The sequence below is a fragment of the Rhinopithecus roxellana genome, chromosome 8 (genome assembly GCF_007565055.1).
Source record: "Rhinopithecus roxellana isolate Shanxi Qingling chromosome 8, ASM756505v1, whole genome shotgun sequence".
Lineage (NCBI taxonomy): Eukaryota > Metazoa > Chordata > Mammalia > Primates > Cercopithecidae > Rhinopithecus > Rhinopithecus roxellana.
The window spans coordinates 92,651,581-92,679,433 of NC_044556.1; the positions used below are offsets into that span (position 1 = coordinate 92,651,581).

The window sequence follows — 27,853 nt, forward strand, 5'->3', positions numbered from 1 at the left end:
CAAGAGAGGCCCAGTGGGTGGAAGGAGTGGAGTATCTCTCCAGTCGTTCAATATTGATCACAGAGGGGTTCCAGGCGTCCAGCCTGGGTGTGTGTGTGCACATGTGCACATGTGTGAACATGCATGCCTGCAAAAGATCATGAAACTTGGATTAATTTTTGCCGCTCTTGACAGCGTAGTGCCAGGTATACTGCATGTGGATGCTGACTCTCCAGGGGGATGTTTGGAGATGAAGCAATGCAGTGTTATCTCTATATGAGGTGCTGTAGGGGCTGAGGATGTCTCTTGAACTACAGGAAAGCTTTAAGTAGGTACAGAGACAAAGGCCTGGAAAATGGAGAGGATCTGCTTCTCTTCTTTGTAATTTATTGGTCTTGGGACTTCCAGAGTGCCTGCCCCTGGCACTCCCAGCCCATGCCGCACACACAATCTTCTTAAGCCTGGGACTCTATGTTTTTCATTTTTTCGCTCCTGCATCTGGCATATTTCTTAATTTGTTTTTCATAGCCATTATCTCTTCTGCATAAAATGGTCCACATTTTGAAAGTTTACAGCTATTATTTCATAGAGTTAGCATGTGTGCTGGTGAAGCGAGCACTATTATTTCATATAGTTAGAAGGTACCTCATTTACACACGAGAAAACTAAGGGCCCAAGAAATAAAGTCACATTGCTAACTCAGGTTGGATCTTGGACTGAATGTTTGGTTCTGCCATATTTGTTCCCACTGATGGCACTGCCATCAGGGCCACCCTCATAGTGGATAAGTGACCACCTACTGGGCTGTTCTGGAGTTTAGGGCTGCTTCTACCTCCACCACACAATCTCTTTTACCACCTGAGATTTTCCCTTCTCTTGGGTGGAATTTGAGAGGTCCATTTGGATATGTATTAATGGATTCATAATCATTTGTCCTTGACAAATGGAAGCCTTTCGACATCCCAAAAGGAAGGAGAGAGGAAGGAGAAAACGGATGACCTATCCTTGTTTCCCTTTTTAATGCTCTGGCTCTTGTAAGTTCTTCTTGATGTCTAACTAAAATGAAAATCTGCCATACCGTGCGGTTTGCTGGCAAAGGGAAGGAACCCCTGCTAGACATTCTGTGTGCAGACTTAATTCAGAGGATTTCGGAGCTCTCGATGAGCAGGGGAAGCCCCAAGCCTGCCTTCGTTCCTACTCCCTCGTGCTATCTTTACAGGGCATAGGAGAAGTAATTTAACTTGCAGCTTAAGCAAAGGCTGTGGGAGGCCCCTGAGCTCAGCTTGAAGAGAAAGGGGATATTTTTGCCTTCTAGAGGAAGAAAGCTCATTTTCCCAAAGCACCCCTACCCCCTCCTCCTTCTGTGCAGATGAGCTTAATTTTCTTCCCCTCCTACTGAAGGTGGATCAAAGCCAAGCTATGTATTCAAGGGGGAGCTAGGCAGGGAAGCTGAGTGAGGGGGCGAGGGGGCAGAAGCAGAGCTTCTCTCATGGAGAGGAAGTAATTAATTTTAAGAGAGAGCTAAGATAGGGAAGCCCTTGGTGATAGAATGTCAAACTCCAAATGCAGGTGGTTAAAAATTAAGTCAGGGCTGGAGAGTTTCTATTATTCATTCATTCAACAAATATTTATCGAGCACCTGTTTTGTATGGGCAGGACCCTCAACCGGGCATCAGGAGAGGGCCCAAGAAACTGGATTAGGGACAGGGAAAGGAAGCGATCTGAAAACTGAGGCCTCCTCTCACCAGGATAAATCATTTGCAAAAGTCCCATGAAATAGCTGAATGTATTGACCTTCTGGATTTAAGATTAAGCTATTTAAATATCAGCAGCGGTTGACCCCAGTTATATCCTACCAACATGTCTCATTATGGGTTAATAATAATGTTGTCCATTTGCTTTTCCATTCACTGATGACATTATTCCCCGATCAAGTTCTTGCTCAATCCAAAAAATTAGATTAGCCCCTTCCTTTCAGTGTCTGTTGTGACATCACAGAATTGCCATAGCAACAGACTGTGATGTCAGCAGGCTGCCTGGTGCTGCTAAAAAGAACCACGTTGGTCAAAAAAGGAATCTGTCATGTGAAGACGAAATGGAATAATATAGAAAGCCAGAGGAACTGAAACGTGATATCAAAAAGAACATCTTGGCAGGATAAGATAAGAGTGGGTCTGGAGCCTCCTTTGCTAGAACTCTTTACAGAAAACCAAGGAACTTAATGAGGATTGATTGGAGAACAGACTTGCCTAGAAGCAGGGGGATGGCAGCAATGTCCTTCGGAAGGCCTTTGCAGTCCAAGGATCCTAAGACATGAAGGACATTAGGAAAGGGGGAGTGCTGACCATCTTTAGCAGCTGAAGAATTCAGGGGAGTTAGCATCGATACAAACCTCCTTGCTTCTGAGCAGATCTGACAGTCACCAGCTGGAATGTATCATCTCGTGTCTGGGAAGATTTTCAGCCATAAACACACAATGACCCCCTCTCAAGCCCCATTTGCTGCCCTATTCCTCGCAAGCCTTGGGAGGAAGCTCTCCTTTAACATTGCCTGAGCAGTCCCATCCCAGCCACCAGCTCTGGTTCCACAACGTCCACGCCCATCTGGTCGACTTGCTTCTCATCTGTAGGACCGCCACACAGGGAGGGAAAGCAACCCTGTGCTGTCCGAGGAGAGCAAGTCGGAGGGACGGGAGCAGAGGACCTTCATTCATTATGCTCCTGTCCACACAGAAGAAGGATGGGCAGGCTGACAGAAGGGAAAGGAGACCTGCTCAATCAATCTCAGCTTCTCAGCAGCGGCAGCAATAACAGCAGATGAATCTGGAGCTTCATTTAACCCTTATGCCCACGGGATCTGAAGGATCTCTGAGAAGCAAGTTGATTTTCAGCTTAGGAGCCTGTGTTGTGGGTTGGGAATTGGGGAGGCAGGAGGACTGTCTCCCTACAGGTCGGGCTGGCATGAGTTTCAGCCGTGCAGATGGGAACGCAGCCCCAGACTCCTTCACCCACCTAGCTACTCTGCGTCCTTAGCTCACTGAGGTCGGACTACCTGGGAGTGCTACACCTGCTCCGTGTATGTCTGTCTCTCCATTTCAGCATTTTCTCCTTGGGGAGCTGAATAGGGAGGATATCATCCCCTCCTTGTTTATTCTGCCTCCGGTCCTCTGACCAGTAGCATTCTGGCCGAATACAAGGAAGCCACAGGCCTACTAGGGCACCTAGGCGACCCCTACCACCACCCAAGGAGAGTGCCCTCCTGGTTCTCCAGAGCCAGAGCCAGGAGGAGGGGGAACTGCCAGAGTCTCTGCCACCGATCGCTCTGCATCTCTGCCACAGCCTTACCAGTTGGACCAGAGGACTTACTTCTCAGAGGCATGGTAGGAGCAGGGTGGCCGGCGGGTCCTCTGAGGCTGCCAACCTGGGGACGGACCTGCCAAAAAGATGTTGAAGTTTCGGGCTGATCGACGGGTCAGGTAGGGATTTCTTCCACGGATCATGAGCCAAGTTAAGTCAGAGCAAGCTGAGTTGGCAGCTCATCCTGCTTGGATCCGGGGGCTTCAGAGTAAGAGGTCTGCTTGAGATGACCTGGAGAAGGAAGCATAGTTAGGTCAATGGTTGCTGCATTGCAGTGCTTGTGAAGGGGAAGCTATTTTGAAATTGGTAGTGCTGGGACAGAATGAGGATGTCATTTGTAGGGGTTGCTGGGTAGGAAAGTCTGGGGCTAGGAGAGATGTGCCATTCCCTAGAAGTCTTGTGATGGTTGGCAGCAGACTGTGTGTGTACGCTTCTGTGTGTGTGTGTGTGTGTGTGTGTGTGTGTGTGTGTGTGTGTGTATGCCAGTGTCTGCAGGGAAGATTCCGGCAGTTACCATCGGGAACACGCAGAGCAGAAGGAGACTGGAGGGTCAGGGCAGGGGGCGGGTGCCCTGCGCCACTGGGAAAAAGCAGACAACTTGACACCTCAAAGGACACTGTAGTTGCCACAGACTGCTTGCCCCCTAGACCACTAGATGGGACAGAATCAGGGGCAGACAAGGGTCACCGGAAACAGTGACCCTTCCTTGCAAAGATCTCCTGTGATTAAATTGAGGAGCATGTCCTTGTTGGACCTGGGAGGGAGGTGGGAATAAAGTTTGGGAAGTAGGGAGTGGCTTATCAACGTGCTAGACTCAGAACCCAGGCCTGGTGGACACGCGCCCAATTTTGGGTCCTGACTGGCAAACCTGGGCTGCAAAACCCAGATTTCCGCACAGACTGTGGGCACTGCCTGCTGTGCTTTTATCTCCTGCATGTCTTTGGATTACATCGGAGCGTGACAGCTTTGGAAATGGAAAAACACAGTCTTTGATATTATCTTTAGCTTTAGCAGACAGCCCAAGGGTTGGGATGTGTCCTGGGCTATTGAAAGGGGGCCCCCAAAAGGTTATTTTCCTTCTCTGATGCAACTGAAGGGACTAAGCTAAGATCTCCTTCCTCTGCTGCTGGCTGACCTGCCACTTGTCAAGCAGAGCTGGCCCTTTGCTGTGGATGTGCTTGAGTGGCCCAGTCTCCATGGCCTCTGTCCTAGTGCCTGCTCCTTCTGGTAGTTTGGCACCTACGCTGGGTTCTCACAGTATTTCTCAAGAGGGATGGGTGAAGAGGCCCTTAACTCATCTAGTCCCTCCACTGGCTGGATGCTTGAATCTTCACTGCTACATTCTTGCCAAGTAGTCACAGCTTACAGGATCCATCTCAGGGGTTGCCATTGTGGCTTAGACCTGCTGTATCAGCCCCTCTGTGCTCTGTCTGCTGCCTTCCTCCCCATCTCCCTTGAGAGCCTCCTTGGGAACTCTCCTGACACTCAGCCAGTCAGAGGAGCCACAGCAGGTCTTCCCAAGGAGCCTCCACGATGCTGCTCCCCATCTGCCGCTGCACTTACCCCCTGACCCCCCAACCCCTGATTCCTGCTCCCTTCTGCTTCCTGGCAGGCTGTCCTCACAACACCCTGCCCCTTTCCTGGCCACAGCATCCCTTAATGAGATTGGACTGTTGAGCTACCACTGACCTTCATGCCTGACAGCCCCTGAGGTCTCAATGACATCAAGCAGCCCTTGGACAGGAGACCCTGGACTTAGGGTGTGGGTGGGTCCAAGCCCAAGCTCAAGAATGGAGTTTTTCGAGCTCTCATTTCCTTTTAAGCAAGAGACACAGCATAAAGCAGGAGAAGGAGGAGGAGTCCAAGGTCATAAGAAAGTTTTTTCAGCAAATAATGAGGGAGCTTTTTTTTTTTTTTTTAAATGTGGCTCACTGGCAGGCACTGTCCCTGGGAGAGAACCTGCCACGCATGAGGCCCTGATGTGCTGAATTGGCTGTTGGAATCCCTCTTCCCCACACTTAGGATAACCACTGAAAGAGTTCAGTGTGGCTTATTTCCAGCCTCAGAGAACTTTAGTAAGTAGTTAGCACTGACTCGTGAGAGGTGACCAGGTTTCATTTCTTCCTTTCCCCACCCCCTGCCCCCACCCTCATCCGGATGTCAGCCCAGGCCTCCCATGGATCCCCCTGGAGGACAGAGGCACAAGCTCCTTACATGGTCACCTGTCCCTGTCACCACCCAGGGTCTGTCCACATGTTGGTTTTTGTCTCTGCCTTCTTCATCTTTACCATGACTCTTCTGTTTTTCCCTCTACAGCCACAATGAAAGACGGAACACATTTCTACATCCAGTGACTGGCCAGGTCCCAGAAGAAAACAAAACATTTGACTTGAAAATGTAAGTGTGTCCCCTACTTGCTGTTTGGCCTTTCTGTCCTTAACCACTACCATCCCACCGCCTCCTTGCAGCTGGAAAGCAGAAGGCAACGGGGAGGGGGAAGGAAAACAGAAGGGCTTTGCAGTCAGTCACCTCGGTTCTGAGGACTGGAAGCATCTGAGACCCATCTGGCTTGACACCCTCATCCATTTTTCCTAGGGTCTAGCAGAAGCCAGGTTGGCGTGCCCCGCAGGTTGAGCTGATGGAGTAGAAGACAGGTGTGAGGCTGGCATAGCACCCAGGGGCCTTTGAGGGAAGAGCTGAGAAAATCTGATATGATCATGAGAGCCAAATGCTAATTCCTCTCCCTGTGGATCCTGGCTCACCGAATGAAAGGAGAAGAAGAGAAAAGAGGATTAGTTAATCTACTCTCATAGGCCACTAGGCAGTTGTGTCTTTTAAAGTAGAGGAAAAGGATTTCTGGAGCCCCAGGGTCTAGACTTTTAAAATAAATGTCCAGGGCCAGGAACAGGTGGCTCATGCCTGTAATCCCGGCATTTTGGGAAGCTAAGGTGGGAGGATCATTTGAGTCCAGGAGTTTAAGACCATCCTGGGCAACATAGTGACATTCTGTCTCTCTAAAAAAAAAAAAAAAAAAAATTAACTGGGCATGGTGGCCCATGTCTGTGGTCCCATCTCCTCTGGAGGCTGAGATGGGAAGATCAAGATCACTTGAGCCTAGGAGTTCGAGGCTGTGGTGAGTCCTGATTGTGCCACTGTGCTACAGACTGGGTGACAGAGCATGACCCTGTCTCAAAAAATAAATAAATGTCCAAGGTCACTGGCATATAATTTCAGAAGGGTTGAAGGAGTGGCTGAGGTGACCACTCAATGGCACTCAAGAGATCTAATTTTGTGTTGATGCTGAAACAGTGGGTGGCAGGGTGTGGAAAAGGGATGGGTGGTTTCCATTGTTACTTGGCTCTCACCAATCTCTTTTTTCTGGTCGACTTGAAATCAGATCAGCCTTGGACATGTCCAATAAAACAGGTGGGAAACGCCCGGCTACCACCAACAGTGACATACCCAACCACAACATGGTGTCCGAGGTCCCTCCAGAGCGGCCCAGCGTCCGGGTAAGTCCAGCCCTCAAGGCAAGCTGTTGGGCTGGAAATGTCTTCAGTGCGTGTTTAGTGGAATCTCTGGGAATCCTAGGAAACTGTAGCCTGTCCAGCTATTTCTGTAGGCTCCAAGAGTAGGCAAGGTGACCCAGAAAGAGAGTGGAGAGTAGGAAGGGAAGAGGGCTCAGATCAGAACCTCATAGAAGACCAACATCTAGACCAGGGGTTCTCAACCTCAGCACTGCTAGCAGTTGGGGTTGGATGATTCATCGTGCTCTGAGAGTGTCCTGTGCATTGTAGGATGTTGAACAGCATCCCTGGCCTCTGCCCACTAAATGCCAGTAGCGCCTCTTTTCCAGGGGTGACTATCAACAATGTCTCCAGACATTGTCAGGATTTTTTGTCCCTTGGGGACAAAATCTCCCCAACCTCATTGAGAACCACTGGTCTTGAAGGACAGTCATGAAGATCATGGCGATTGAGAGCTCAGAGAAGGGGGAAAGAAGGAAGAGAGCCCCAGGAGAAGGAAATCTAGAGAAGAATGTTGCAAAGAGGGCCAGGAAGACAAAGGCTGAAAGTGTCCTCTGGGTTTAGCAGCAATGTGGTCACTGGGGACCCTGACAAGGGCAGTTTGAGTGGTGTGAGAAGAGCAGAAGGCAGGCTGGAGAGGTAAAAGTGGGGATGGGAGAGGAGATATAGGAAGAGCATAGTGTAGAAATTGCTCTTCTAAGGAACTAGACAACAAATGTTAGTATATCATCACATAATGGAGCACTTGCCAAAAATTAAAATGAACTGGAGCTATATGTATTAACAAGGATAAATCTTGAAAATATAATGTTGAGTAAAAAGCAAGTGGCAGAATATGAGAAATATGATATCACTTATGTAAATGTACAGACATGAAAAAGCAGTACTACATATTTATAGGAACATCTGTAGTAGAAGTGCATAATCATGGACAGGAAGACTAATTTTGGGTCAGTGGTTGCCTCTAGGGAGGAAGCAAAGGTAATGAGACTGGTGAGGGGCTTGAGGGAGTTTTAGCGCCAGTTGTCTTGTTTTATTAGGGCAAAACAACATGAAATGATGATCATCGTATTATTCCCTACTTTTCTGAAACGTTTGAAATACTTCAAAAAAGTGTTTTTAAAGACACTTGACTGTGACAGGAAACGGAAGGGCAGAGAATGGAAGCTAGAAGGTAATACAGGACTGGAGGGAGGTTTCATTTGTTGGTTTGGTTTTGTTTTAAGATGTCAGAGGTGTGAGGGGAATGGGCCAGTAGGTAGTAGGTTCAGGAGAAAGAGGACAGCCAGTAAGTCACATTTCTATGAAGATGGAGGGAGTCAGATGCAGAGGTGCTGTTAGACTGGATGGGGAAAAGCCACCTCTTCCTGAAACTGCATTAAAAGAAGGCGTGTGAGGCTAGGGAGTGGGTGTCTAGGAAATTAAAGAGACTCTCACATGATGTCCTCAACTTATGCAGGAAAGTAGGAGGCAGGGTTTTCTGCTGAAAGGAATGAGGTGGGTGGGGAAGCATCAGGTGCGGGGCTGGGAGCTTGAAAATACGTGATACAGGTTTGGGGAGTAGGAATGATTGTCAATGAAGGACACATCGAATGTTGCCCTATACTTTCAAAGGATCATCTGGGGCAGTCGAGTGTGATTCTATGCAGCCCTAAATCTGCAGGTTTGCGTGGTTTTCCTTCAGCATGCTCATAGCCTGGCTGTGAGAGCAGGGAAGGCAGGTAGTTGGATTACCCTTAGTTTGCCGAGAAGCTGTGGCAGAAAGATAGGAGGCCAGGATATTCAGGAGTTAGTGGGAGGTTGCCTAGAGTGGTAAACTATGGGTGGCAGCCTCTAGGCCATGGAGAGAGGGGGCAGAATTATGAAAGAGTTGGACTGAGAGAAAAGGGAATGATTTAGAGATTTGTATAGGGTTGTGGTGACTTCTTCCAATGGCAAATCTCAGTCATTATATGTGTATTTTTGTTAGTAATGTTCAGATAATAATTTTATTTCCCAGTTGTGGGAGTACTTTATAATAAAGGCCAATTTTTTCCTCACTTCCTTCTACAAATGGTTGCTGAGTGCTTGTTATGGCTGGACACCTTGCCGGTTCTGGTGATAAAGAGATGAAAAAGACAAAATTCCTCCCTGCAAGGAGCTCATGGTGCAATGGAGGAGATAGAAAGCTGCACTGTGACAGGTTTTAGGCAAGGGGTGTCCAATCTTTTGGCTTCCCTAGACCACACTGGAAGAAGAAAAATTGTCTTGGGCCACACATAAAATACACTAACACTAACAATCTCTGATGAGCTAAGAAAAAAAAATCATAATGTTTTAAGAAGGTTTGTGTCGGGCTGCATTCAAAGCCATCCTGGGCCGCGTGTGGCTCACGGGCCATGGCTTGGACTGTACAGATGTGTGGAGAGTAGTGTGCAGCTAACCACTCAGGGGGGTCAGGACTTCGTGGAGCGGGGGAGTCTGCAGCAAACTTTAAAGCATGAGTTGGGATTTGACAGTGGCCAAGGGAGGATGGGTCCTCCCCCAACGCCAGGGAGCATGCTGCAAAAGGCACGGGAGGATGAGAGAACCAGAGGCAAGGCCTGTCTGGTGAAGGGACAGAAGGTGGGTGACAGGCCCTGCCAGATCTCACAAACCTGTCCTCTGTGCTGTGCTGAGGAATTCAACCTCTCTCCCAAGTGGTGAGTGCAAGAGAGAAATAGGATTGTTTGTGTTTTGGAAAAAACCTTAGCTCATTGTAGAGGGCAGACAGCAAGAAGTGATGGGGACCTTTAAGACAACAATAGTGGAATTTGAGAGGGAAGAGCAGATTTGAGAACAATTAAGGAGACAGACTCATCAGCCCTGTATACACGATTGCACAATGGAACAGAGGAACGAGGGACCCATGGAAGATAACACGGAGTTCTAGGGTGGGTGGCTAGGTGGCTCATAGTACTATTCACCAAGATGAGAAGTACAGAACAGGCTTGGTTAGAAAGAGAATGAGTTCGGTTTTGCACTTATTTAATCCTGGCCAGACAAGCAGGTATAAAATGGGTTGAGCTGGAAGAGAGGTCTTGGCTGTAGCTTAGGGAGCTTTTATCATATTACTCATAGCTGAAGCAGTGGGTATGGATGAGGTAACACAGGCATGATGTAAAAATGAAAAAATAAAAATAAAATAATAAAAGTGTGATTGAGGCCCATCAACACTTGGAGAGTGGAAGTAGGCGAGATTGAGAAGGAGTGGCCACAGACGGAGGTATTGAAAGGGAAACAATAGTGTTGTAGAAACTCAAAGAAGAGTTCCAGGAAAGTCAGAAAGGTTATGACTGCCCAGTGCTTTAGAGTGAATGGCCTTAATTCCATAACAGTGCAAGAGCCATTTCAGAAAATAGGTAGAGGAGGTTTAGGAGTGATGGAGGGAGAGAAAGTTGAAACTCTTCCCAGGAGACTAGGACTGAAGAGTAAGTAAGGGAAGGTATTATCTCACAGTGGACCTTGGGTTATAGGGTTGAAAGGGGAATTTGGGTACGTGTGTGGCAGCATGAGAGAGAGAGACAGAGACACTTTCAGATGGAGAGACTTGAGTGCATTTGCTAAGGAGAAGACATTAGTGGAGGAGGAAGCATCAGAGACATATTTGAGAGGAGATGATCAGTGGAGCTAAGTCTGAGAGGACACAACGGGTTAGAAATGTTAGCCTTGGAAGGAGGGCAGCACCTCTTTTGACACTGGAGGGGAAGAGGCAAAGATAGTGTAAGTACAGTCATTTTCTAGGTAAAAGGGTGTGACATTGAGAGAGTGCATGTCTAATAGCCTCCAATTTCTCTGTGGAGGAGCAGGTCCACTGTGGGGACCTCCCTCTGGGGAGGGCAGAGGCAGGGGAGGTCGGGGGGCTAGGAGGATGGTGAGGGTGTGGAGTGGAGCTGCCATCTGGTGCTGAGCTTCCTGGGATTGGGACTGTGGCTCTGTGGCAACCTCATCTGTATGGCAGTGTGATCTTTTTTTTCTCCAACAGCACCATAATCTGGCTATCAGTGCAGGGAGAGTAGATAATTTGATTAATTTGGAGTGCTATATTGCGTTTTAGAGAAGGTGAGGTAGGAAGACAATAGATGGGGTTTGTGAGAGCCCAGTTGATATACTCCACCATGGGGCCTAGGCTTTGTAGGGAAGTAACGAAAACTGGGAGGAGCTGATGGATCCAGAAAAAAGGAGAATTGAGGAGCTGGGGAACTCAATGGAGTAGAAAAGCTGGTATTGAGTTAATGGAGTGAGAAAGCCCAAAGGGTGGAATGTTGGGATCAGAAAGCAGGAATCCTGGAAGTGAAGATGGTAGCAGCGGAGGGGCTTGGGGTGCTGAGAAGATTAAAGGTGTAGACCTGGGAGCGTCGCTGGAGTGCAGGTGGAGAGTGCTGGAGCTGAGGACATCAAGGCTGTATAAAGTTAGGGCATTGATGGGTCATGCTCCTGAGCAAGGAGATTTTCCATAGTGATGCAAGACAGAATGAAGAGGAGGACTAACATCAAAACCCTTAGACTCTGAAAGAACGATTGAGAAGCAGACAGTGATGAGAAGGATTAAAGAGTGGGAGATCAGGCAGTGGTGCTTCCAGAGAGGTGGACTATTGCCAGAGTGTGGAAGAATGACAGCGTTCACGTGGCAACACAGAGCTAGAACATCCGTCTCTCCTCGCGGCTCCGTGTTATGTTGGGCACAAGATGACGCACAGGACTCTCAGAGGACGAGGATGCAGGGAGTTAACTTCCAGAACGCACTGTGGAAGAGAGAGGGAGTAAGGTGGCTGGGAGTAGGATAGGCCAGAGTGAAATTGGAAATCTTATTATTTTCACCTCTGGGGGAAAAAAAAACAACTGTGAGACAGGTAGAACCATTATTTTATTTTTTGGAATTATTATTTTGAGCCCTATTTTAGAAATGAGAAAAATTGCCAAAGAACTGGAAGGCCCTGCCCTTGAGTTAGCAATAGATCCAAGACTCATACCTGGGCCCCTTGGCTTGAGGCCACCCAGGGGTTAACCCTAGGGAGGAGCAGCTCTAGCAGGGGTGGCTCCCTTGCAGATAGAGCAGGAAGGAGGAGACTGGGGACCTAGGTCAGCTACTCTTTCTGCCCCTAGGCAACTCGCACACCCCGCAAAGCTGTCGCCTTTGGCAAGCGCTCACACTCCATGAAGCGGAACCCCAATGCACCTGTCACCAAGGCGGGCTGGCTCTTCAAACAGGTGAGGCCACACTGCTGTTCTGGCCACTGTAGCTTCCACCTTCTCCTCATAGAATGAGGATTCCTCTGTGCTTATGACAGTCCATGTATTTTTTTGGTATGTCCTCCTGCTGTCTCTGTGAATGAGTCTCCTAATTTTATAAAGGCTCAGAGAAACTGAGTATCTTCCCAAAGTCACACAGAAAAATTTGTGTCAAACTTGGGAACCCAGCCCGGTGTCCTGATGGGCAGATGCAATGACCTTGAAACATGCTGAGTCCCCAACCCCGTGGGAACAACCCACTAGCTCCCCAGCAGGTCCTGCTTATTATGGTGGGGGGTAGGGGTGTCTCCTGAAAGTCTAGGGTTCACAGATTGGCACCAGATTGGCCTTGCCGCTATCCCTGCCTGCCCTTCCACTCACTCATTCTGTCCATCTCTTGCCCCTGTTATCCTCCCCAGGGGAGGCACTGAATGACAGAACTGGAAGGTCATAGGCAATAATCTAATGTCAGTTCCTTGCATCTGAGGTCTCCAGGTGTTGCTGCCGTGCATTAACAGCAGAGCCACAGCTAGGGCCACGATGTCCTTATAATTGACATGGTGCCCTTTTCCCTGCATTCCACCTCCTCTTCCACATCCAGCCTGCAGCCCTCACATCTGTCTCTCCCATGTCCCGCAGGCCAGCTCCGGGGTTAAGCAGTGGAACAAGCGCTGGTTCGTCCTGGTGGATCGCTGCCTCTTCTACTATAAAGGTGAGCTTGGCCCTTGGACTGGCAGGGATGGCAGGAAGCCAGGACCCACCACTCTTTCTCATTCTGCCATATCCCCAAGCTTGGCTTTGGATGGGCACCGGCAGGGCAGATCTCCTCACTGTGGTCCTGGCACCAGTGGCAGCAGGATAAAAACAAAGCTCACTTGTTCATTCACACACTCACTCACTCACTCATTCAGTTCACATTCAACAATGCTTGCTAGGTTTCAGGCAGAGTTCCAGCGATACACTGGGTGAACAAGGTGGTCATATGGCTGGTAAAATCCTGGAGGAATGGGGAGAGAGGACAAGGACAAAGAGGAGGAGGTCACTAGTCACTACTAGTAGGTCACCTACTAATTGGAGCTTGTGTGTGGCCTTTCCTCCTGTCCCACTGGAATGCACAGTCCCATCTGTGAAGGCAGAAACTTTTGTCAGTGTTGGTCACTGCTGTATCCACAGCACCCAAAACGCTGCCTGCAATTTAGTTGGTGCTCAGTCAATACTGAATGAGTGAACATAATATCCTCTGGCTTCACCTTCTCTGCTGACCCCAACACCCTTTCCCTACTCTCTATTTTTAAAAGTTGTGCCAAGGCAGGCTGAGGGCACCAGCAAGGGTTGAGGTCAGTGATGGTGGCGCCATGTGGATGCAGGGGAGGAAATGGTTGTGAGGGATGAGAGGAGAGAGGGTATAATTGTTATGAAGCAGGAGAGGCTCTTTCCTTCACTCCCTCGGCCCAGCAAGGCACAGCCCTGATTTCCAGGCCTCCTGGGAGCAATTCAGTGAATCATTAACTTTGGGAAACAAAGGTTGTACCCAGTGACCCTGCAGAGCACTGCTGTCCCTGGTTGCTGTATTGCAGCCACCTGAACCCCCAGGAGGGAAAACAGGAAGGGGCTGAGCATACAGAGTCCAGTCCCAGAAAAAAGCCCAAGACTCAGGGAGAGGAATCTGCCCAGGCCCAGGACCCAGATGCTGAGCCTCCGGGATATCAGGCCACAATGGAGCCAGAGTGGGAATGAAACTGGGAGGAAAACGGGGGTCTCTGCAGAGGAGAGTCTTTGGGAAGCAGTGGGGGTAGAACCTCAAAGAGCTGAGAACCCAAAGGCTCAGGACACACCAAAATGGAGGTCACTGTTCACCAAGAGATGGACTCAGGACTCACCTAAATGCTGGCCTGGACTCTGCCAGGCAGGGGCTCCATCTCTGGAGGACAAGAGCCTCAGTTCTCCTGAAGGCAGCCCTGGGGTCCAACCCTGAGTGCCTCCTACTACTCTGGTTTACCCCTTCCTCTAGGTACCATGCTGGGGTCCAAATAGAGAAGCTGATCTGTGGGCCAAGTATTGTGTAGATGTGATGAGTAAGAGGAGAAGCAGGGCTTGAGGAGTTTATAACCCTACAGAGGTTTCTTCTGAACCCTAGCCGAAGGCTTTTCAGAGTCCTCAGCCTGGGGAACAAAGAGCGATCCCAGGGAAGTGGGGAGGGCCTTGCCATGGTCTCATAATTGTCCCCGCACTGTCCCACAGAGCACTCCCCGCCCTTTCTTACCTCCTGCTGACAGCGGGGGGCCCAGCTGGCCAATCCATCAGGCTCCTTTGGAGATCCGGGATGAATTATGTAATAGCTGGACTGTTAGCCCTCTCCTCCCTGGGAGGAGAGGGCCAGAGCGCTCCAGGCAGGGGTGCCTTTTGCTATGGAGACATAGAACCTCAGCGGGGATCTGCACCCGGAAAGGGCAAAGCAGGCTCTGAGTGCCAGGGAGAACCTTAGAAAGAGTGACCCAGAGGCACCAGAGAGCGGAAGGTGGGACAGTCCACTCTACAATGATCTGTCCCATCACCTTGTTATATATGTCACTGGTGGGATGGCCTCGTTTAGCGAGGCAGGATAGATAGGAGAGTGGTCAACAATGCTAGCTTTGGAGTTCACTTTTTGTGTTTGAAGACCGATTTTATCACTTGTTGCTTAAGTAACCTTGGATAAATCATCTAACCTCTTTGTGTCTCAGCTTCCTTACCTATAAAATAAGGGTAATAATAAAGGTAATAATAGTACCTCTTTATGGGTTTGTTGGGAGGATTAAATCTATTAAGGCATTTCACTTAGAACAGTGCCTGAGCTTCCAAATATCAGCAGTTATTTCTTTGTTTATTTGTGCACTAGAATGCGAATTCCCTTAGGGTAGGCACTACTTCTCTCTTATTCACCTCTGCAGTCCCAGTGTCTGGAACAGCATCTCCAGGGCCATCACACTCCCTAACTCCAGGGAGTGCCCTTTCGGAGCATGTGTGGTGGCCCTGAGTGCCTGACAAATAGGAGGTGAACAATAAATATGTATTGATATTATCAGGGAGGGGCAATGCACTCCTCCCCACCCCTGGCGTGTGCGCGCGCACACACACACACACACACACACACACACACACACACACACACACCCTTCTTGTGCCTCTCTCCCTGACAGATGAGAAGGAAGAGAGTATCCTGGGCAGCATCCCCCTCCTGAGCTTCCGGGTAGCCGCAGTGCAGCCCTCAGACAACATCAGCCGGAAACACACGTTTAAGGTCAGTTGGTCTTCCCCTCCCAGGGCAGTTGGGGGAGGGAGGACTGCTCTTCTAGAGCCTATGGGAATGGAGAAGGGCCAAGAGCCGTCACCCTAAGGAACCCCAGGTGGTGATGGTGGTAGCAGTGGTGGTGGGTGGAGGAGGGGGAGCAGTAATGGCCCCTAGACTCAGCACAGTCTCTTGTAAGGCTAGAGCAAGGCTATGCTGGGACCTTCCTCCTCTCTTGGGGGTTGGGTGGGCAATTCTCCCGAGAGTGGGCCAGTAGAGATGTGTTTCAGCAGCACCACAATTGTTACTGGGACAGGAATAGTTATGTTCTGAGTCCGTGGACCTTTTGCCCGGTGCCTGCCCCTGGGAAATCCCTCTGGGCAGAGGCTGGAGCTGTGGCTGGTGGCTCCTGAGACCTTTTCTGGAAAGGCTTCCTCCCCACCATGGTTTCAGGAAACTGGACCTACCTCCAAGTAAAACTTACTCAAATTTCAGCCTTTAGCGAATATTAGGAGTTGAGTTTCATTCCACAAGAGCTGCACATCTCATGAAGAAACCATTTGAGAGAACAAGTGCACAGGAAAATGGGCCTTTCCTGCCTGCTCAATATCACTGCCTTGAACCCCTGGGGAGCCACCCGTTAAAGATGTGCCTGCAGCTGGCTCATCCTAGGCCAGTGTTTTTCCACATTTAAAAATTCATGACCCATCAAAAACTATAAAAATCTCATGCCCTTTTGTATTTTATGATGCAAAAATCATAGGTTCCTTTTCATTTTTCAAATATAAAATTATAATATCAACTACACATTGTCTGGCTACAAAGCCCTCTCTGCCCTAATTGACAGTTGCTGTCCAAGACCCTTCAAAGCTATGATGTTAGATGATGGGACCCGTAGGTCACTCCTTGAGCTTCCAGAGCCTTAGAAGAAGGGACTCTGTCCCTTCCTGTCCTTCAGGCTCCAGTCACCTGGCCACGGAAAAAGGCTGGGCAGCATGCACAGGACCCGCTACAGGGATCAAGGAAGGACTTATTTGGCACATAATTAGTTTCCAGCCTCCTGGGGTCTTGTATGCCAGAGGTGTGAAGAGAATGAACAATTAATAAAACTCTGACTCCAGGGAGCCAGTTCTAGCTGGGGAAATAGGAACAGGCTGTTTAACCAACAACAAGTAGTCCTGTTATACACAGACACACACACACACCCACACACACAATCAAACAGCCTGTCTCACCCTCCCCACCAGACCTGTGCAGAGACACAGACATGCTCCAGCTCGGAGCTCTGCCAGCAGCAGGCGTGAGATAAACATCCCCGAGTGACTGACACACTCCCCCCACCACAGATCCCAGATATCACCTCTCTGCCCACCAGCTCCTCGCCTCCTTCCCCTTCACTGCACTGCCTCTTTCAAACCTGACTCCGAGGGCTGTGCTCAGTGGTCCACAAAGGGTTCTGATTGTGGCTATTCCACGGCCCTTCCCCAGGGAAGGGAGGGGAGCTGAGACAGATGGGAGGCTTGTCCTGTTGTGGCCACTGAGCAAAGCTCTTGGATGGTTAAGAATGAGCCAGGAACTGTTCCTGCCCAGGCTACCGCTGAATGCCTTAACTTCTTCCTAACTTGGCCCCACAGAGGCTCCGAGGGCTTTGCCCCGCTGGGACAGCTCCCTCAATTCTCTGGCCCCCTTTCATAGTTCCAGGCCAGCGCCCCTGCCCGCTCCCCATCAATGGCCCTGCCTTTTCCCAGGCCCTCTGCCTTCCCCTGTCACAGCACTTGTCCCTGTGCCTCTGCTCTTTCCTTGTTTCCCGCGGCATGTTTTGTCCCCCAGCGTGACTGTCAGCTCTTCAAGTGCAAGAGCCTGTCTTTGCCTTCCTTGTGACTGGTGCCCCCAGCGAGTTCCGCACACACAGGCTGCTCCCTGGATGCTCACTGAATTGATGAATTCATTTGCTGTCCACTCCCACCCACCCCAGGACACACCCATGAGCCCTGCCTGTGTGTCTCCTCTCTACAATAACCCTGTGTTCTCCACCCAGAGGACTTGCTTGGGCCTCTGGTCTCTCTACCCCCCATTCGTCGCAAGTTTCAGCTGCCCTCTTCTTGATGCTTCACTGGCTTTTTGTCAACACCTCCCCTGCCCTCTCCCACACCTGCCCCAAGCTCTGCCCACATGCTAAGTCCTCTGCTGGAGGTTGAGGACCAGAGGAAGGAGGCCCACCCTTGCCTCTTGCTGGGTAATGGTTCCTGTCAGAAAGAAATTGAGGGCTGGGGACAGGTGGAGGCGAGGTGGGACCAGCTGCAACTGAGGAACCTTTGAGCATTTAGAGGGTGTGGTTTTGACATCACCGCTCAGGGGAGCCCTGAGGCTATCTCGACCCCCAGAGACCCAGGATTTAGGGCTCGAGGGGTCAGAGGCTGGAGTAAGGCTCACATCCGAGACTCTGAATCACCGCTAGATGTCCCCTGTTGAGTGGGCTAAGTCAAGCTACTGAGGATCTCACTGGGAAGTATGCTGAGGTCCCAGAAAGAATTTAGTCCCGTGGCCCCTTTTCCTTGTGGCCTAAGAACTTTGAATTTCATGAGGCAGACCCTTTTCCCATGAAATAGATGCATCAGTGAAGGCCAGAGCAAAACCACAACTTGTCTGCAGTTACAGAGCTGGTCGGGAGCAGAGCCAGGCTTAGCGCTGCGATTCCGTGACTCATTCTCCACCACCAGCCTGAATTTCCCTGGTGCAAGCTCTCCACTCCCAACCCCTTGGTAGGCAGAACTGGGCATTGCTGGGTGCTGCCATTCCCAGGGGAGACACAGAGTAGAAGGGGACAACCTGAATATCCCCCCTTCCCTGTGCTCCTCACCATTTCCTGCCACGTCGTCTTCTGTCTCTCCCTCTGGTGTTTGGTTGACCTGTTCTCTGCTTCTCCTCCTTCTGACCGCGTGAGGACCCCTCCTCTGGACAGGAGCTCTCTTCTGGGTTCCCGCCCGCAGTACCTGCTCACAGCCGCCAACTAGGTAGTGTGCCCCGTCTGTATGCCAGTGTCTGCTTTGCATGCCCACAGAGAGGGGCTTGGCTGTCTCTCCACATGGAAGAGACAGTGCTAGCTTCTCAGCAGTGAAAAGCTGGGGCTAAGATTGGCATGTGCTCAGGGGTCCTCTCTCCCAGACACGGGGTCATTGCCTTTGAAATCAAACATGGAATTTGCTGGGGAAGTGGGTGTGATCATTGTCCCTCCTGCTTTAATTACGCCAGGTGGGGCAAGTAGGCTGACCTGGTTATTGGGCTGCCTAATGGTGCCCAGAGAGCCAGCCAAGGTGGATACCTGGGTACCAGCTGGAGCCCTCGGGGTAGCTGCAAGCTGCCCTCCACACCTTGCTCCTGAGCTCCACAAGGGGAAGAGCCCCAGGTACAGGGAATGGCCCAACTGACTGCCCATTCTGTGGGTGTTGGTGTCTTCTCCCAACAGGTGACTGTGTGCTGGGTGGATGAGGCCAAGGCCAGCTCCACGCACTGCCTCTCCCCACAGGCCGAGCATGCCGGGGTCCGCACCTACTTCTTCAGTGCCGAGAGCCCCGAGGAGCAAGAGGCCTGGATCCAGGCCATGGGGGAGGCTGCTCGAGTACAGATCCCTCCAGCCCAGAAGTCAGTGCCCCAAGCTGTGCGGCACAGGTGAGTGCCAGGGAATTGAGTGTGGGGATGCAGGAAGAATTAAGAGGGGAATGGAAGACACACCCAGCTCTGGGTCATTGCTAATCCCAGTGTGCCTGCTTGAAGTCCTGGAGGATGTGTGAGCTGACTCCTTGCATCCAGGCGGGAGGCCTGGCTGAGTGATTTCAGAGCCTGAAGTCTCTCTTCCCCTAGCCAGCTCCTCCTCTTCTCTCTGAGCTGGGGGAGGCCAAGAGAAAAGCCAGGTTCCATTGGGGCCTGGCCAGGAGCCAGAGGTCAGTGTCATTTGCTGGTTTTTCTCAGCTGTGTGTGTTAAGCATACCGCCTTTGGAGGAAAATAAACTCAGGTTTGAATCACACCTTGTCCACTTGGCTGCAGCGTGACCTCAGTGCAAGGAACTCACCCTCTTTGAACCCGAGGTTCCTCTGCTCAAAAACCAGCAAACATAACTCTACCTCATAGGGTTGTCGTGAGGCCTACACAGAGTGCATGTAAAACACTCGACATGCAGTAAACTCTTAACATATGGCCGCTCCCATCGCCCGCCGTCACCCACGTTCTCAGCGTCTGTCTCTCCCTTAGCTGGGTGTGGAGTCTTGAGTTAGGTGCTAAGGGGGATCCAGGAGAAGGGGGTTTCACAGTGTAGACTCCAAGTCCATTCACATATCTTAGAAATATTTACCAAGCAATGTTTCAACAAGGATGCTTGAATGTGTGGAGTTTGGGAAGCTCTAGGGGGAAAATTGTCATAAATTTCCATCTTCGCTTCAACCAAGGGGCATACTTCCAAGAGTTCATTCATTCATTTCACAAATACTTACTGTAAACATAAATAGTGTAAGGCACTGTAGTGGGTGCTAGGAACACAGGGGAACAAAGTCTGCCACGTTCCTACCCTTGTGGGGCCTGTATTCTGATGGAAAGTCAGTCCTGGAAGAAATGTGTTTTGGAGAAGGGAACTAGCGTGTTTATGTGCTTGTGAGTTTCAAAGCAGAAACTTCTGCTCCTGCGGCCCGCCATGTTTTATCTCACAGCAGTGCTAGGAGGGGAGATATTATTATACCCATTCTGCTGATGAGGAGCCCAAGACTCTTGGCAGTTAAGTACCTTTCTATAGGAAAGACAGGTGCCCCATCACAAGCCTTTGTCGCTGGAGTATCAAGGGCAGTTACTGATAAGAGTGCAAACCCAGTTTGGGGAGCTGGGTCAGGGACAGATTGCAGAGAGGACCAAGACTGGGTGAGGTTAGTCATGCCATAGCTTGAAGGCTGGGCTCAAAGCAGACTGGCAGAGGGGAGTGGGGTGGAGAATGACCTGCAGAGAAGATGTTGGGGGCAGAGTTAACACAGCAGGTGTGGGTAGGGGCAGATTAGGTTGTATAATAATTTCCCAGGCTGGATTGAGAAGATGAAGCAGTGAGACTTAAGAAGCAGAACAGGAATTCATAGAATCCTGGTTCCATTGCCACTTCCCTGCCCATCCTTCCCCACTCCTCTTCTCCTTCCCAGTCTGGCACCCCCTGCCCCACTCCATGCTGGGCTAGAGTCACTGACAGCATCTCCTTTGGCATCCAGCAGCCATGAGAAGCCAGACTCGGAGAACATCCCACCCAGCAAGCACCACCAGCAGCCGCCCCACAACAGCCTCCCCAAGCCTGAGCCAGAGGCCAAGACTCGAGGGGAGGGTGATGGCCGAGGCTGTGAAAAGGCAGAGAGAAGGCCAGAGAGGCCAGAAGTCAAGAAAGAGCCTCTGGTGAAAGCCAACGGCCTCCCAGCTGGACCGGAGCCAGCCTCAGAGCCAGGCAGCCCTTACCCTGAGGGCCCAAGGGTGCCAAGGGGTGGGGAACAGCCTGCCCAGCCCAATGGCTGGCAGTACCACTCCCCAAGCCGGCCAGGGAGCACAGCTTTCCCGCCTCAGGACGGAGAGACTGGGGGACACCGGCGGAGCTTCCCGCCACGCACCAACCCCGACAAAATTGCCCAGCGCAAGAGCTCCATGAACCAGCTTCAGCAGTGGGTGAACCTGCGCCGGGGAGTACCCCCACCTGAAGATCTTCGGAGGTGAGGCATGCCGGTGGCTGGGGTGGGGCTGATATGGTGTTATGGCTAGAACGTGGGAGTGGGGTCATAGCCCATGAGGCATCCCCTGTTGGAAACCTAGAAGCAGGCTGAATTGGGAAACCAAATCCCATGCTTCTGGCTTGCCCGAATCCTTCCTGCCCCATGGCTCCACCATTAGAGTCTGGCTGCTGTCCCTGATTCTTGGTTTCTCTGTCTGCTTCCTTCAGAAGAAGGGACAGAGCACCCCAGTGCCTCTCCATGGCATGCTGGGGAGCCCAGAACACAGCAGGCTTTGGGAGGAGGCCTGAAGTTGTTATAGTCAGACATCCATCCAAGCTATGGGCCCTCCTACAACATCCTCTCCTCCAGTGCTCCACCCACTTGAGACTCACTAACTGCCAGACCAACTCACTCCATTTTTGAACAGCTCTAATTGTTTTAAAGCCATGATTTATATGAAGTTAAAAAACAAAACCAAGTAGCTCATTGGTCCCAACACGGCCCTCTATGACCATTTACTCCTTTATCCAATGACTGGCTTTGAAATATCTGGGGACATGTATTGGGCCCAGTAGTGTCCCTCAGGGCAAATGGGGCTGCAGGCTCCTTCCCTGGGGATTTGGGCAGCTCCAGGGACTGCAGGCCACAGCTTCAGGAAGGCCATGGGGCCGGGGAGGAACCTGCCCTCTAGTGGCCTGAGCAGCTGCGCATTGTTGGTGGTCTTGTGCCTGGGAGTATCAGGCCTGCTCTGGGGAGAATCATTTGGGATGAGTCTCAAGAAACTACTGGTTCAGTCCCTGACAAGATCATACAATCAGAAAGCAGGGCATGATGGCTCACACCTGTGGTCCCAGCTACTACTCTACAGGTGGACATGGGAGGATTGCTTGAGCCCAGGAGTTCAAGGCTGCAGTGAGCCATGATGGCCCCACTGCACTCCAGGCTGGTGACAGAATGGACCTCATCTCTAAAATAATATAAAATAGATCAGGACGCTGCTCTTTCATCCCTTCTGTGTTGCCCTCCTTCAGGTGCCTGGTAGACTTTCTTCTATTTACCTCTCTCAGAAAAGATCTGATAAACTGGTTCATGCTGAGATGGAGATGGCTGATAAGGCTTCACGTTTCTTCCTAGGGATATGTCATTTTAAAGAGACAAAGATTGAAGCTCTGAATGGTGCAGTGTCCAGCCTTGGGGAGCTGGTTGAGGAAGGGGGCTGTGAGGACAGGAGTCTTTCCGTCACCTCTGGAATAAACTTCAGCCCCTATGTACCTATTCAAGCACCTTGCTCTAGGCTGGGGGACCTGGAGGTAGGGCTGGGGTGGGTGGAAGGGTGCCCGTGTTATCTGCTTTCCTTACAATATCCCCTCTCTCTCAGTCCCTCTAGATTCTACCCTGTGTCTCGCAGGGTCCCTGAATACTACGGCCCCTACTCCTCCCAGTACCCTGATGATTACCAGTACTACCCGCCAGGGGTGCGGCCAGAGAGCATCTGCTCCATGCCGGCCTATGATCGGATCAGCCCGCCCTGGGCCCTGGAGGACAAACGCCATGCCTTCCGCAATGGGGGTGGCCCTGCCTACCAGCTGCGAGAGTGGAAGGAGGCTGCCAGCTACGGGCGGCAGGATGGCACCGTCTGGATCCCAAGCCCCTCCCGGCAGCCAGTCTATTATGATGAGCTGGATGCTGCCTCTAGCTCCCTGCGCCGCCTGTCCCTGCAGCCCCGCTCCCACTCTGTGCCCCGCTCACCCAGCCAGGGCTCCTACAGCCGTGCCCGCATTTACTCCCCTGTCCGCTCACCCAGTGCCCGTTTTGAGCGACTGCCACCTCGCAGCGAGGACATCTATGCTGACCCTGCTGCCTATGTGATGAGGCGATCCATCAGCTCCCCCAAGGTGAGCCACCAGCCTGCCCTTCCTTCCTCATTCCCTGAGATCCCCAGAAGCCTAAGACAATCTACTGGGAAAAGGCAGAGATGTGGGAGCATCTGGGCCACGGGGCCACTGGGCTGTGTGTCCACAGGACCAGCAGTGTTGCCCAGGGGAGCCCCTGGCCTGTGGTTCTGTCTGTAGTAGAGCTGTCTTGGGGATGGCTTTGCCTCTTGAGTGGGAACATTGCTTTCTGTACATGCCCCCAGGTTGTGCCAGAAATTGTGCCGTCATGTAAGAGGGCAGAGAGGGTTCTGTCTTTTCAAATCTTGAGGACCTAGACAGATCATTGCACGGGGGGCTGCTGTCCATTTCAGTTTGGGATCTGCTCTGGGACTGAACACAAACACCTCTAACCTTGAGCTTCAGCTGGTGGGGAACTCCGTGTCCCAGCCAGACCCCTCACCTCTGTGATCCCTTTCTCTTCCAGTATGATTACCTGGGAGACAGGCGGCCAGTCCCTGCAGGACTGTTCCCCTACAACTACCCACCATCCCCCACGGTCCACGATAAGATGGTACGTCCTTTCTCCCCTCCACCTGCCTCAGGGCCTCCCCACACCATGCTCCACCCAGGGTGGAGCTAAACTGGGGCGGACTCCAGGGACGCTCTGTGCCTAGTGCCTGGCCTGGCTGGTTTTTAGCAGCCTCTGGATACCTCCTCCCTCCCAGTCAGGACTCTAGCCCCAGTATCAAGTTTGGTGCCAGTAACCCCTTCTCCTCTGTGACACAGGCCGTGGAGGAGGGATGAGATCTGGGAGCATGTAATATCCTGGTCCCTCTCCTCTCCAGCATGCAGGAGAAGGGGCCTAGGCAGGAAAAATCGGCCAGAGCTCCTAACAAGAAGCAAGGTTTTCTAAACTTTTTCCCCTGAAGCATAGTTATTTAACGTTTGTCCTTTGTCTGGAATGCCACTTTTGGGGAGAGAGACAAGCAATATGATTGAGGAAGAAAAAATTTTCTGAATTGCATCTCCTCCTTTTTCTCTGCCTCTTTCTACTCGTGTCTCTCCCTGGAATTTGTTCTCCTGAGAACTTTTGCCACCACCTAGACACCTAGATGAGATGCTCTGCTTGGGAGGGTTGGGGAGGACCACTGGGACCAACAGGCAGAATCCTTGTCCAGAAAGCCTGTTGCTGACTCGTTTCCCTAACAGTACCAGGAGGCCAGGGTGGAGGAGGGCTGGGCAGGCTGGAGGCCAGGCGGCGGCTCCTTCCCCTCTCTGTCTGATTCTCACTCTGCCAGTGTCCACAGTGTATAAGTCTTACCCACAGCAAACACACACACCCAGAAACAACCAATTTTTCCAGAAAACTCAGAAACAGCTGCTAACAAGTGCTGCCTAAACTGCTCTGATGACACTCACCTCTCCCAGGGAGGCCTAGGCAGACCTAGGAGAGATGGCAGTGGGGCCTGAGTGTACCCCTCCTCTCCTTGGAGTGTCCAGTAGAGAACTATTTTGCCTGCCCACATCCTCAACCCCTCCCTTCCTGAGAACTCCTCAAGGGCAGAGGGAGAAGCCTCTCCTTGTCCTTGTCGCTAACTCTTAACTGCTTTGCTTCTTTTTTTATTGTTTTTTTTTGTGTGTTCCTGTTTGTTTGTGTTGCTGTTTGGCCTCTGGGCCTCGGGCTCCGGGTAGGATGAACTTTTAGATCTTCAGTTGCAAAGAAACCTAGAGTATTTGGATCAGCAGGTAGGCAGAGCTGGTGCCCCTACCATCCCACTGCCTTACTGTCACATCTCCACTCCTCCCCACCTCCTCATCTTCCAGCCATTTGACAACCTTTGTTGGTGCAAGCAGGACACAACAAAGTGGCTTATGTTTTGGTTTGCGCCTACACACCCCTTCTCTTCAAAGCCCTTTAGGACAGCTGGGAGTTTCCTGGGGAAAGAAGCATAATAAGTAGGCACATGAATAATTAATGCCACCTCTTATTTCTCCAGTGCTCAGCTCAGATGGAACAGCCCCCAGGGGGCAGGTGGGAATTTGCATTTTTGCTGGCGAGAGGAGAGAGTCGCAGAGTCCAGGGAGCTCTAGGCTGGGCCTAAAATGCTAGGGATTTAGTTCCGCCTGAATCTGGGAAATCATCGTATCATATTTTACAGGTTGTTGTTAAACTCCATAATTGGTAAACTGAGGCCTACGGACCCTCCCTAGGATGATTTTTAAAGTAATATTCGCTCAGTGTATTCGTTAGTTCCTCCAAAAGCCCTTTTGCGTACACAGCTTGTGCGTTCCTGAGAATTCAGTGCAAACAGAGGGAGTATTATCAACCCAGTTTTACAGGTGAGCAAACTGAAGAGGCAGTGAGTGTTCCATGAGCTGCAAGCAGTTGGCTGCCTGGTCTCTACTCCAGGGCTCTAACCCTTTCTTGTCTTTTAAGCTAAGGGAGCTGTGAGGCTGAGTTTAGACAGGCTGGGGGTCGATATGCTGGGTATTTATATAAGCACATACTCTTAAGTTCAGATCTGTGCTACAAACCACGACCTAGAAGTACACACTGTCCTGTGGAGGCAGCCTGGGGAGTGGAAATACTACTACTAATAACAACAACAGCTACAATAATTGGATGCCTGCTCCGTGCCCCATACTATTCTAAGCATTTGTCAGATCTCTAACTCATTTAATTTTCATTACAACGCTGTAAAGTGGATGCTGTTATTACCCCCATTTTACAGGCGAGGAAACTAAAGCACAGAGAGGTTGAATAACGTGCCAAGAACACACAGCCAGTGAACAGCTGAGCTTGGAATGTGACTCCAAGCTTTTGACCCAGTTTACAGCTGAGGAAACATCTAATGTGTGACAAAGCTGCTGTCAAACCTCATTAGGATGAGTTCATACTCTTAAAGTTACAGAAAAAAAACCATAAATTTGAAATCAGATGCTATAGCTGCAACTGTTGGTTCTTCTAGTCACAAGCCGTGTGACCCATCTCACTGGGGCTTCATGTCGATGTCGCAATTCGATTTTGTAATCGGCCTCAGGCACTAGGAAGCAGCAATGTCCACAGTTCAATAAGTAGGGATGGCTCCTGGCCCTGGAGGCCATTGCATTCCAGCTCTGAAAGCAGCTTATTGTGTCACACCATGAGCATTCTGGGCCATGTGGGAGCAGATCCCAGGATTCCAACTCGGAGCAGGGACGGGAGGCCCAGGATCCTGCTGATGGGAAGCAAGATCCGAAGTGCCTTGCAGGGGTGAGGAGCGGGGCTCAGGGCCCACCCGCCTCCAGGTTCCCGAGCAAGCTGCCCTCCCTGTCGCCCATGTGATTGGCTTTCTACTCCATCCACAATGCCCTGTTGTCATAGCATTCAGTGCAGACAGCAGGGTCCCTTCTTGGGGGCTTTTGCTCTCACAGAGGGTCTGGCCCATTAGGCTGGGGGCTTCAGAAATAGCCTTCCAGAGGACTCCCTCATGGATAAAGGGTATTATTCTGTTTTTTTTTTTTTTTTTTTTTTTTTTGAGATAGGATCTCACTCTGTTGCCTAGGCTAGAGTATAGTGGCATAATCATAGCTCACTGCAACCTCCACCTCCCAGGCTCAAGCGATCCTCCCACCTCAGCCTCGTGAGCAGCTAGGACTACAGACAGGTGTGCAGCCACCACACCTGGCTAATTGAAAAAAATTTTTTTTGTAGAGATGGGTGCCCCACTGTGTCGGCCAGGCTGGTCTCAAACTCCCAGCCTCAAGCAGTCCTCTCACCTCTGCCTCTCAAAGTGCTAGGATTATAGGCATGAGCCTCTGTACCTGGCCAAGGGTAATACTCTCAAAAGGCAGTCTTGTAGATGAGAAGAGTCCAGGACATAGTCAGACACTGCTGCTCTAGTTCTAGCTCTGCCATTTACAAAGAATTTTTTTTTTTTTTTTAATCTTGGAAATGTCACTTAGTCTCTCTGGGTCTTTGTTTTCTCAATCATAAAATGGGCATTGTAGAACCTGCCCTTTCCTTTCAACCTCACAGATGTATTGGGAGAATCAAGCGGGGGTGCATATGGGAGCTCTTTGTCAGGCATTGGCAGGGAGTGACAATCACCACTTGCTGCTATGATTATTTTGTTTTTCCCAAACACAAAAATATCAATAAGCACTCCTTACCATGTGTGAGGCACTGGGTTAGGTGGTTTCTTACAAAATCCAACATTTTGGAGAGACAGAAGGTAGCACACAAGAATCCTCCTAGAGGTAAGACCCACCTGGGCTGAAAGATCCCCAAAGCCGCAGCACAGGCAGGAGCAGGCCAGGATGAAAACACTCCTGCTCACTTCCTCTCCTGCTCTAGATCCGCTTGTTGGGGAAGGAATGAGATACACACAGTTTACTGTGCAGGGATGGCTCCCAGCCCTCAAGGCCCTTGCATTACAGGGCTAAACAGGTAGAAAAATCTGTTCCTAGGAAAGCCTTTTGAAATGCCGCAGACCCTGCAAATGGGGTGGTCGGTGCCCTTGCCCTGCCTACAACATGGAGAAGCAAGGCTGTATTTGGGCAGCTGCCTAAAAGGGGTAAGAGGAAGAAAGGACAGTGTGGGTGCAACTGAGATTGGAGAGATGATGGAAAAATCACAGGGGACCCTCGGAACAGGAACCCCAGATAATCTTCCCTAATGTGTCTCTTTCCTCCTTTCCTCATTCACTTTCCCTTCCAGAAAGCTTTCCCTGCACGTCCCCCTCTGTCTTCTGCTGCCTTCCCCTGTAGAACAATGGAGTTAAAGGGACACAGCCAAGGACATTCCCTGATATCCTCACTTGTTGGTCCTTTCCCATTGGAACCAGTGGGGGAAATGATGGCATTTCGGGTTGATTTGTTGGCCTGCCCTTT

At 50.8% G+C, this 27,853-nt stretch overlaps 1 protein-coding gene across 1 annotated transcript in view; it reads left to right on the top strand.

Annotated features, from left to right (window-relative positions):
• PLEKHA6 (pleckstrin homology domain containing A6) overlaps window positions 1–27,853 on the top strand; it is a 159,169-nt gene that overhangs the window by 97,547 nt on the left and 33,769 nt on the right. The window contains exons 4-12 of the mRNA XM_030934998.1: window positions 5,652–5,732; window positions 6,733–6,847; window positions 11,987–12,091; window positions 12,752–12,824; window positions 15,292–15,392; window positions 18,847–19,049; window positions 20,622–21,107; window positions 22,495–23,002; window positions 23,466–23,552. Of these exons, the coding sequence (XP_030790858.1) occupies window positions 5,652–5,732; window positions 6,733–6,847; window positions 11,987–12,091; window positions 12,752–12,824; window positions 15,292–15,392; window positions 18,847–19,049; window positions 20,622–21,107; window positions 22,495–23,002; window positions 23,466–23,552 (1,759 nt within the window). The remainder of the gene's footprint in view (window positions 1–5,651; window positions 5,733–6,732; window positions 6,848–11,986; window positions 12,092–12,751; window positions 12,825–15,291; window positions 15,393–18,846; window positions 19,050–20,621; window positions 21,108–22,494; window positions 23,003–23,465; window positions 23,553–27,853) is intronic.